This window comes from Alligator sinensis, unplaced genomic scaffold, assembly GCF_000455745.1.
Source record: "Alligator sinensis unplaced genomic scaffold, ASM45574v1 scaffold1423_1, whole genome shotgun sequence".
Classification (NCBI taxonomy): domain Eukaryota; kingdom Metazoa; phylum Chordata; order Crocodylia; family Alligatoridae; genus Alligator; species Alligator sinensis.
Window position 1 is genome coordinate 639,411 of NW_005842621.1, and position 12,046 is coordinate 651,456.

Consider the following 12,046-nt stretch of genomic DNA (forward strand, 5'->3'; position numbering starts at 1 on the left):
ACTCTTTCCTGCCTATGCAGGGGGTCGGACTCGATGATCTATTGAGGTCCCTTCCGACCCTAACATCTATGAATCTATGAATAGCATTAAAACCATTCTGCCCTGCTCTGGTCTTTGAGTTCTTTGCAACAGAACAATTGCTCTATTAATTTTCTGTGGTCAAAAAAAACAAGTGAAAATTAAGAGTTGGCATTTTCTGAGGGATGCCTTGAGCCTAAAAAGGTTGAGAATTCTTGGCTTCAGCAGGTGTCAAGAAGGGTAGAGTCAATTTTCAGGGGGGAAAAAAAAGCAACATGCTTCAAGCATGCAATGCATCTCCTATTCACTGTCACTTACTGGGGCCCAAGTGCAAAACTGGTTTTGCTTCGCAGCTTTAAGCTTTGGGCACGCAGTCAGACAAGAAACCATAGTTGGCTTCCTGCACAACTGTGCACACCACTAAAAAACAATGGCTCTTTTAACCAGCTCATGTTCTCAGGTTACCTTGTGAGTAATCTTGGTATCTATGCTCTGGCACCCAACAGTCCACAAAGATCTAAAAAAAAAAAAAAAATTCCTGCCCTTCACTTTCTCTCCTTTTACCTACTCCTCCGTTTTGGAATGGCTTCTTTGAAACCGAGTATAAGTGTTTGTTTTTATCTATTACTGCCAGCTACATCAGCGTGTCACTGGGAGTTGAGTCAAAAAGGAGGAGCAAAGTACACCGTTTTTATGTAGGGCCTATGTAAACAGCGCCTGTATTTGGGAAGAGATAAACAGAGCGTCTTAGACAAAGTAATCTTGACTTTTAACAATTTAATGCTAAGCACCACCAACATGGAGAATCCTTCAGATCAACCACATACTAAAATAAATCTGTACGCCCCTTGCAGGTGCTCCGAAGTGGATGTGTTGCATGTTACTTGCTCTTAAAAAAATAAAGCAGTGGTAAATTTACCGTCTTCATCAGGCAACTCCTCCGGACTGAGTTCCACCAGCTCAAAGCCATGTTTGATGCACCACTCCTGAGCTTTTTGTCTGCTCACACCTACAGTTGTGAAACAAAAGCTGCTTTGTGAAAATCCAGTTTTTTACCCTGGCACTACTATCAGTTCAGTCTTCTGCTCTTTTCTTTATTCCCCCAGAGCTGTTCCCTTATTCTAAACTGAATGGGAACAAAGGACGTACAGAAATAGTCTGGCTGTATCTAATATAACAATAGATTCAAACAACCCAAAAAGTAAGTTGCATCATATTTTGGATTAGTGTTTTTGTTCCCTAAAAACCATACCTTTTTTCTTTTTTGCCGTTTGTGCTGAAATGGATGCAAAATAAAAGCTACAAGACAACTTGAGTCTACGCTGTTACAAGGTCAGCCCAGGATTTTAAACATTTGCTTTTGCACGAGGCATGCCAACACAGGAACCAAACTTCTATTAATACCCGATGCAAACATGTGGATTCATTCAATAGACTAAAAGAGGCCGACTACCCTTCACATTAGTTAGACCATGAATAACCCTCATCCCCCACCGAGATGCTTCAGCTTTGGCCCCAAAGGACTACCCAAGTGGGAAAATTTACTTCATGCCTTGCCAAATCTGCTGGTGGGATTGCAACGCACACTCGACCACTGGGAATTGGAGAGATGAAGCATACTGCGTGCCTCTTGGCCTGTGCACATCAGCCTACAAATGAAGAAAGACTGCCCCATGTACTTGACCAAATAGAGTCTATGATTCGTCTACTTTCTTGAGAGAGACCGCTGTACTAATTTTGCCAAGAAAACATATTATACAAAGGTAACTTTTTTTTCAATCCAGATTGAATTCCCTTGAATTTAAGACCCTTACCATTTTCAGATACTCTGTCACAGACCAAGATCATAACCTCTGGTAACCATTCTTCCGTGAGGGAAAGCCACGTTGAGACACTATCAAGACCAGATTTCTGGAGGAGGAAAGTTCTAGTATTTATACATTCTAAAGAATTTTGCAACTTGAAATGACTTAGAGAGTGAATGGCTCATGTTGCCCGTCTGGGAGTCAAGGGCAGGAACCAAAGTTAAGGTTCCAACAGGAACGGTCTCAGATGTGCGGCACATGCGGAGAGGTGTGAGAATGGAGACAGCAAGATCAACTTTACCTTTACTGAATGGTTTGGGACATAATTTAGCTTTAATACAGGAGAATGAGACTAGGTAATATCCTATTTCTAGCCCACAGCTGAACGAATAGTGCTTGTTGGGAACTGGGACTTCATCTGCATGTTTTGGTTATAACTGCAATCCTAGATTCAAGTATGAAGTGGGTTTGTTTTTTCCCCCTAGAAACTCTTAAATATATCTGAGTTGCTATAATGTGATGTTTACACCTTATTGAAGAAGGGAAGATAGGAGGAGGGAACAGATTTTGCTGTATTTCATCTTACTGTACTAAAGGTGCTGCCCAAGGGGAGAGGGAGGCAGGTCTGTGCCAATTTTTCTTTTTGAGAATGTGGTGCCATTTTTTCTCTTTGTTTTCACCCCCATTCCCTGAGAGGTGAGGGTTATCTGGAGATTTCTTCAATTGTACTGGAAGACAGGTCTGAAGAACCCAACCACATTGGGAGAAGTCTCATTTTAACTTAGGAGGTGGAACAAGTCCTTAACCGTATCTACCTGGGTATTTTTCTTTGCTACAGTAACTTTGCAAAGTTAATTCCATGCAATACGAAAGCCAGCCTAACTGGCTGTAGGACCAATGCCATTGTGGAGCAGGGATATCTAATGAAATACTCTGAGTAGAAGATTTTATGCTACCTCTCTCTCTCTAACAAGTAGAACAAGAACGTGGGGAAAGGGACTGTGACTTCCATGGCTGCCATACTAGCACCTTAGGGACACTGTCAACCAATGCCGTTGTGGAGCAGGGATATCTAATGAAACACTCCGAGTAGCAGATTTTATGCTACCTCTCTCTCTAACAAGTAGAACAAGAACGTGGGGAAAGGGACTGTGACTTCCATGGCTGCCATACTAGCACCTTAGGGACACTGTCAGCCAGCACAATATAACATAGCCCTACGTGACCCTAATGGATTCACCCTAGAGCACGCCGGCCCCAGAACACGCAAGGCTGACGTCAGAGTGATGGTTATATAAAAGATAATATAAAGAAACAAAAAACTCTTACTATTGTGCTGTCAAAGTAAACCACAAATGCCTGGACAGATTCTGCAATTTCTGCTGTCACCAGGAACTTGTTTGGTACCACACAAAGATGGATATCAGCAGAGTAGTATTTATTATCTATGGTCCAGGGGTAAAATCTCACTCCTCCATTGGCAGGCACTTCCACAGTCAGGTCTTCTGTTCCTATGATACCTGTAGAAAAATTGGAGAACAAAACCAATGTCAAAAGTACACAAAAAACTTAGCTAGATGGTAGAAACAGAGCCACCTTCAGCACAATAAGATTCTCTCTTCAGTGCTGATGACTTACTATTTCTCAGTTCTTTAGCTCATCCTAGACCAGTGGACTAATATTTCTTTTAATTACATGTTTGTTGGCTATTATAACCTCAAAGAAGCTTTGCAGCATTTGCCCATCACTGCACATGCGCCTAGTCACTGAAGATGTTTTGTGGAGAGTAAGGGGGCTAAAATAGGAGAGATGCCAGGTTTGCTTGTGTTATGCTTCTTCAAGTAACTGGGTTTGGCAAGAGGGGAATCCTTGGCACTGGGCCACCCGCCTGCAGGCTTGCCTAGATAATTAAGCGCTTCCCTTTGAGTTATGTTGACCAGGCTGGGATCACTATTGAGTTCATATTCCCTCCTAGCTGCCTTGACAGGCTGCGCAGGTGTGGACCACTTTTCCATTCCTAGTGACACCATCAAAAGCTACGGTGAACCAGGACCAAACTCCTAAACTCTGACGAAGGAGGAATGTATCAGAGCTGTACAGCTGCTCTGGGGAGTTTAAGGAGAGCTGCAATGCAAAACACCAAGTAGCACTAGTATTAAATACACCACTACTTGGCTCTTAAAGATTATTGAAGTAAAGCAGAGGCTCCTTCATAGCCCAACAGCCCCACAATGGAGTTGCTTCTTAATCTATAGTAGCAGCACTTGAAACAGCCAGGCTAGCCGGCTTCCAATTGGATAGACTCACAAAAACAGTTTAAAAGTGCATCAAGCAATGTGACAAGGTTCCTTGGGTGAATTTGATATCTTTTATTAGACCAACCCAAATGGTTGGAGAATAGTTATTAAGCAAGCTTTCGGGTTCAAAAACCCTTCGTCAGGCTAAGGAAGCTGCAGCAGTTGGTGTGTGCTCGTCCTGGATGGAATGAAGTAATGTGAAGGTCAGAAGAGCTGCTGCTTGGGGTACTAGGATTGTAGGTGGAATATGCTGCCTTTCGAAGGACTTAAGCACTTCATTACCTTATCTCCCCTTAGCCCCCTTGAAAAGAGCTGGTATCCTCACCAAAGAACTGGACTGAACCCTCATTACAAAAAGTGTGGGGAAGGAGTTCAGGCACTAGTAGGGGAGCCTGCCTCGCTGGCAAGGCTCTGTGAAAACCAAGTGCTGGAGGACTGGGAGGAGTGGTCCACTTATATGCGCCCATCTTCTCTTGGTCCTACTCTCCCTATAGGTAGGTTTTACAAGATGACAGATCCTCCAGACAATTCCATCTTGCGTATAGCTGGTGGTATCTTTTCTGAACCATCACTTTTCCCTCATGAGAATGAACTGACTGTTTTTAATTTAATGGACATACAGTCCCGCTAGATGAAAATCCTCATGCCACACTGGGGCAACAAGATAAAAGCAGTGAAAGAATTCACAAAAACTCCCAGTCAAATTAGCCGAGACCACGCCGCTCCTCCTAGACAAGTGTTACTCTGCAATTTATATTCATGTAAATGCACAAACCGCTTCCACTACATTTAACCCAAATAATCTGGATTATTATGTAATCCTTACAAGCTTTTTAGCTTTAAAGAACTGTGTAAAATCCTGGATGATATTGCCTGGTAGCTGATGCTTTTGTAATCATCACAGCATCGGAGGACATTCTTCCAATAGTTTGCTGCCACGAACTGCGTGCAGGACTTCGTATTTAGCTGCAACGTCTGATGGTATTATAGCCACCTACCAATAGCATTTCCTGTCTTGTGCTCCATGACTGCGGTATGTCATTAGGTTCTCGGAAGCAAATGCCTAAACCTCTTGTCTGGGCAGGCGGGCAAGGACTGCTTTTTCAGTTTGGTCTAAATTCCAGCTTTTGAATGTTTTCAATTCTAAGCATCTTTAGGTCATCCGTAATTTTAGAGTTGCCAGAAATCTCCTCCTTCTGTGCAGGGTGACCACTCAAGCCTTCCAAAATCCAAATTACACAGCAGAATTAAAGAAACGGGTTAAAAAAAAAAATCTTTCTACCAAAACCAGTATTTCCTTCTGCTGTTTAGTGGGAGTTTGGCATATCAGTCTCTGTTTACATTAGTTTGATACCCCCCAAAACTAATTAAGTAATTAAGTTCTGGGGTATAATATAACAATTGCCTGCATACTGTTTAAACAGCTTGCATATAAATTGCTAACAAGGCCAATAAGTTGGCCTTCTGATTCTGTTTCAGAGACAAGGTAGTTTCCAAGTTAGTTACGGGAAAAATTCAGGGATTCTGGCAACTTACCTATTAAACAAGCAAGAAAGTATTTTTTAATAATGCATTTCCAAATATACAAACTCAATTTCTTTCTCTGCAGGGCCAGTGTACTTAGCATACCGTTTCAAGTGCCGGCAGAATATAAAGGTATGTATTCTACTAGCCCAGAAACACCAAAGTATTTGAGGTTCTTGAATACCACACAAGTATCTTGTGGCAGTTTTGCAATCAGGGCTGTGAAAGGGAGCTCAGAGCTTGCTCCTCCAAACGGCTGGCCAGTGCTGGAGGAAGGTATCTATTCCTTATCGTATAGGAGCCCCTACTGACTTATGCAAAGTTATCTGCATCCACTTTCTGAAGAGTATTTGCTTATTTGTGTAACCCCCTTTGCTACTGAAGATGCATGTCTCCAAGAGCACAATTTTTTTTTTTTTTGCCCAGCTCCTCCCTCCTGGCCATAACACTGTTTATAGCAGTCTGTTGTCATGGAAATTATTATAGTCACAATCAAAACTTAGTTTGAGGACCAAAGAGAAGAAAACAGGGTGAGGAATGAAAGTGTGTCAGGGGGGAGGAAAGGGCTCGCTCTTTAATTAGGCAACAAAGTAAGTTGTAAATATGACTGCAAAAGAGAAATCCTTAAAAAAAAAAAAAAGAAAAGAAAGAGAGCAAGCACTCCATCCCTAAAGCCTAATATAAGACACCTTTTATGCTGGTTCCTTTCATAAGGCATTTAAAATGTTTACCAAACAGAGGCAAAATTGGCATGAGCAAAGACTAAGCCTCTAAAAGTATTGCAAAGACTCTAGAAGCGTATAGTGTTGTCTCACCCATGGCTCGTCTATTGGATTCTGTTCTCTTCCTGCCTAGAAAGCCACCTTTCCTCCCAACCAAGTGATCTGACCAGTTAACATGGACTCTCTTCCCCAGCACGTGGAGTTAAAACAAATCTCTAATAAATTCAACTCCTACTGCAGAAGCCTGAGAGAGAGCTATGACCCGTCTCCAGTTACACGTATGCAACTTCGTGCTAAAGCAATTGAAGGTTTGTGGTACTTAAATTGCTCAAATACCGTTGTGCCCATCTTACTAGCAAACTGAAAGGCAGTTTGGATACTTTTATTTTTCAGCTGCTTCTGTAGACTTGTTGTTCTTTGCTAAAAGGCACTAACTGTACTAATCAAATGTTTTTTGCCTTCTGTTTCTGCCATGCAAGCAAAGGCAGTCCAATGATACTAAAATAAACCGTGTCTAGACAAGCTAAGTTGTCCAAAGGCTACTCCACCTTGAAACCGGTCTCATATATTGTACATACCGTATTAGAATTCCAGGAGTTTCTTCCCAAAATAGAGGTTTGAATTCAAACACAGAAATGAATTCAACTGTAACGTGAGCTTCCTGAACCCCGTTCAAAAGGAGCATCTCCTAATGGGAACTGTTCTAATCCTGCTTGTATTGAGCCAAAAAACATTATTTTAGAAACTTGATAATGAGCAGAGCATGTGGCTTGTTAAATTTATCTCTAAGGAATTACTCATTTGAATCTCTGATCTTCCCAGCGAATGCAAGTGTCGGTGGTTTGACATCCAAAGAGCCTAGAAAACCCATTGACTCACTCCTTGGCCACAGCACTGCACAGGCCTACCACAGACATGAGCTTGCCTCCTCGTAGAGCAGGAGCGGGACACTAGACTGAGTGGGACCCCACTCACTGTGTCATAGGCATGCAACACTGCATTTCTTTAACACTATTTCAAGGTTAACCTATCTCTGCTCTGAGAAACAATACAGGAGGCGGCAGACTGCATGGATGCTAAAACCTTTCTAAAGAGCATGGCATTTTTAATGGTTCAAGTCCTAGTTACTTTGAGACCCAGTTTCTTGCAAGCAACCAAGGGCTGAAACTTTTGGAAAGGCATCTTACCTTCCAGTCATAATATCCTAGACTGGGACAGCCTTCTGATTTACTAGCTGGCATTTCTGCCACTTCAAATACTAGAGGTGCACCGATATATCAGTCCTTATTGTATCGGCACCAATAAAAGGAGAATTGACGTTATTGGCAAGCGGCTTTTTTTGGCCGATGTGGCTGATAAGGTCACCAATAAATGCCGCGTGCATGCACGCAGCCACAGTATGGATGCGGCTAAGAATGCAGCTGGGGAGCATGGAGAGCAGCATCTGGGTGGTAAGTCGGGGGGGCAGATCAAGGCCCCCATGGTGCGGGAGAAAGTGGGAGGAGGGGCAGGATGCAAGACAGAGCTGCAGGCAGCTCATCCAGGAGGCGAGGGGAAGCACCCCCACTGTGGCGTGCACCCCCGGGGAGGCATGTGGGAGGCATGTGCCCCCAGAATTTGTACATGGGGCGAGGGCAGGCTGCCCACAGTGGGCTCGGGGCTGCCGGCTTCTTCCCAGCAGGGGAGCTAACTGGGGCTGTGCGCTGAGTGGGTAGCACCAGTGGTGGAAGGGGGGCGGGACTACAGCCACCCCAAAATTCCCTGTAGCCCCCCCTCCCAGCACCACTGCCACCTGCCCCACCCCATCTGCCCCAAGAGCAGCCCTGGCCCAGGCCCCCCTGCAAGGAAGCTTATAGCAGGCAGCCTGCCCTAGTCCTGTGCACAAATCCAGGGGGCACATGCCCCCCCATGCCTCCTCCAGGGGTGTGCACAGCAGGCCCCCACCCCACATCCCTGGACAAACCGCCCATGGCTCCATTCTGCACCCTGCCCCACCCCATTCCCTCCCTCAGCATGGGGCCCTTGATCTGCCCTCACACCCCTTCCCCCCCACAGACTTACCAGCCGGATGCTGGGCTGCATATCAGTATCGACTGATTATGGTTGGCTAATAATTGGCCATTGGTATCAGCCAAAAAGGTCTTTATCACTGCACCCCTACCAAATACAGTGGCAACCTCATCTCAGTGGCCTTTAAGTTGGCACTAGGCAGATCAACAGCACCTACTTGTTTGAAGTTTATGATCCTTGCTTTCAAATAGTTGTCTAAAAGTGAAAATATCACACTTTCAAATTATGTAGGACTTGGAAGTGATGACGGCATGAAAACCGTAATCAGAATGTACTTGTTAATGCATAAATCCCTTAATTATAAATCTGGGACTCCTACTTTACCAATGGAGGCTTGGACAGACTGACACACGGAGTTACTGGTTTTGTCTAAGAAGAGACAACCTCCTCCTGAGGGAGGAGAATACTGGAGCTTCATTAAAGAAGTTATTTGCCATCGAGGTTTTACACTCCTCCTTATTTTCCAGGAACTGCTTAAATAGATCTAAATTATAGCATCTCTGTGTTTATAAATTCACTGTTCTAAGACTTGCCAGGGTACTGCAGTATCTTATCAGACCACAAGATATGACTTCCAGATCAATGGATTTTTCCAGACACTACCTCTGCACCAATGAATTAAATTTCCTAACCAAGTTTTGTGGCTACCCTCCTTCCACCTTGGCATCACCCACCCGCTCCCAACCACAGCACTAATAACAGCTGCACTATGACCAACACCTATGGTGATTTGTCAGAAGCATCTTTGGAATCTGGAAGCTTGAACCTCTAAAAACCAATTGAATGTGCCCATTTTAAATAAAAGAAAGCCTGTCGAGCTGAGGTGCTCTCTGTTTGCCTTTACTAGTTATTGCTTTATGAGAGAGACAGCCAATGCACAGGCACTGCTGCTGCTATGCGAACACTTACTGGATCGGTAACAATCCAAAAAAAGAAAAATAAATCGCTGCGGTTCCTCGTTGTTGCAGCTTTACCCTAAATACTAAAGCATCTGTTATGTCCTGAATGCTAATAAAACTTCAAGTAGGCCTCCGTGAAAAATAGAAGCACCCGGTCTCCTCTGGTCTGGTAGGTATGCTACTGATCTCTTTCCGTGTCATGAGAGCCACCTGGTGGATTACAACCACAAGAAATACCCCTGCAAAGTACATGTGGAATAAAAGCCACTGTTCTGTATGTTTAGCACAGTTCCCACCACTTTGAGTCTCACTTCTGAATGAGACTCGCCAAACGTCAGGCCAGCTGTACAAAGTGCTACTTGCTTTTTCAAGCAAGATTTCCAGACTGCTGGAGGTCAGTCGATTGTGTTGGGAGCGGCGATTTCATAAGCTTTCGGTGTCTGTACTAGCTTTTGGCACCCACTATATATTAAAGAAGCAAAATACCAAGGACTGCTCATTGCATCTACAAATTGCTTTAACATGTATTTCAGGAAATAGGCTAACAAAAGCCTGTCACATCCATAATAGTCTTCAGTTCTCAAGCCATACTCCCCCTGGAAGTGTGAGGAAAACCTTTGCCATGAGCCTGGGAGATCAGGTGCTAGACTTGTCCTCAGATGCCAAGTGAATTTCAAAATATCTTTTCACAAGGAACAACTTGCTGAGCAGCTCTTTTTTTTTTCCCCCCACACCGAACAGTCTTGATCTTAAGCACCTGAGCTGACTTTAGTTATAGCAGTATAGCACAGGAGAAGGGGTAGCCTGGGACAGTTTCAGTTACAACCGTGGCTTCTTCCCAGGTATGTGTTAGCAGTTGATGCACAATTGTGCCCATGGTGGGAGGAGTCTCGTCCATAAATCAGAGAGCCCTCACTCTGCTTCAGGTGAAGGTAAGAAGTCTTGATAAGAGGGTGTCATGCTTCTAGAAGGATGTGGAGAAGCTCAAGAGAGTCCACAGAAGAGCCACTCATGATCAGAGGCCTGAAGAGCAAGCCCAACAAGGAAAGGCTGACATATGGGACTGTTCAGCCTAGAAAAGAAAGACAACTCTGGGGGGATTTGGCAGCAGCTTACCAATATATCAGGGGAGAGTATCAGGGGCTAAGTGAACAACTATTCACCAAAGCACCCCAGGGGAAGACGACCAGGAGCAATTGTCATAAACTCCTAAAAGAAGGTTTCAGCCTCGATATAAGGAAAATCTTCTTCATGGTTCATGTGACCAGACTCTGCAATACACTCCCAGCAGGGGTGGTGCAGGCACCTACCCTGGAGATCTTCAAAAGGAGATGGGACGCACACCTTGCTGGGGTTATTTGACCCCAGCAGTCTTTCCGGCCCAGAGCAGGGTGGATGGACGCAATGATCTCACGAGGTCCCTTTCAGCCCTAAACTTCTGTGAATCTGTGATATGCAGCCCTACAAAGGGCATGCGTGCAGTAATCCAATTTTGAGGTGACAAAGGCATGGGCAACAGGGACAAGGCCCCTGCATCAGGAAGAGAAGCACAGATCGAAACAAAATAAACCACCACATACAACTATTGTGGGCATTTCAATGAGCAATGTAAGAGCTAACAGGACATCTCAATTACGCACATTAGAAATGGTCAGGGCACCTGCTCAGCAAGGCTAATAAAAAGCTTCCTCTTCCTCCCTCCAGGACAGGAGACAAACTGCACCGATTCAACTAAAATCAGTTAACACCCATATTCAGGCAGAGCTGGTACAACTCTCTCAGGCAGAAAAGGCCCAAGTTCTGCAGATACCATCTAAACTTACCTCATAATCACCATCATCCTCCTAGTCTGATCTGGACTGAGGTGTATCCAACTAGCTCTGATCAAGCCATCCTCCAATCGTGTGAACTGGTGAGTCCAATACCTTGGCAGGGTTGGATGCAATTTGCTTTCATTTCCATGTCAATGATTCCATTTTTTTTTAAATATATGTCACCATCTTAATCAAGTTAATGGGGCTATTCTCTTCCAGCTGCCTTGTTTCCCAGAGACAAGCTAATGCGATGGGTAACTGATGCAAGGTAAGAACCCGCTTTGTCAATGGAAACCTGAACGCTTCCAAGAACTTAACTACTAAAACGTTTCAAATCCAACGTGTGTGTCACTTAAAACTATCAGACTTGCACAGCCTCACCAAGGGATCTTGATCTTGGTTTCCTAGCTCAATATTGCTCTTTCAGTTTCCCCAGGACATTTTAGAGCATGACACTGTGAGAGTCTGTGGCAGAGGTTCCCTACGGCCGGACTGCGGCCTGGTACCAGGCTTTGAAGGGTTGGCTGCTGGACCGGAAGTCGGGAAGTGACCGGCGTACTGCTGATCAGTAGCCAACCCGTTTTTCTTATCGAGTATAAAAGGGACTTCCAGACTGCAGTTTGCTGGTCCGTGGTCACTTCCGGGCTGCAGTCTGCCAGTCCGTGGTCTAAAGAGGTTGAGACCCACTGGTCTAAGGAAACAGAATAAAATTATCGCCACTTCCTCACACCCTGCTCGCCAGCAAGGAAGATTTCCTTCCACTTTCTCCAGGCCCTGTGTTCACACACAGGTTTTAGGTCACGACTCTCAAGGCAATCAGTCGATTTGATGGAGCGGACCTTGGCTTAAGTGCACGCGGCTGCTGTACGTGAGGCTCTGTGGACCATTTCAGATGTG

The 12,046-nt window shown here is 44.6% G+C and overlaps 1 protein-coding gene across 1 annotated transcript in view; it reads right to left on the reverse strand.

Moving 5' to 3' along the window:
• Positions 1 to 12,046, reverse strand: part of AAGAB (alpha and gamma adaptin binding protein) — a 27,419-nt gene that overhangs the window by 14,382 nt on the left and 991 nt on the right. Inside the window, exons 2-4 of the mRNA XM_025215091.1 lie at positions 3,153 to 3,343; positions 1,833 to 1,929; positions 938 to 1,027 (exon numbers count right to left, since the gene is read on the reverse strand). Of these exons, the coding sequence (XP_025070876.1) occupies positions 938 to 1,027; positions 1,833 to 1,929; positions 3,153 to 3,343 (378 nt within the window). The remainder of the gene's footprint in view (positions 1 to 937; positions 1,028 to 1,832; positions 1,930 to 3,152; positions 3,344 to 12,046) is intronic.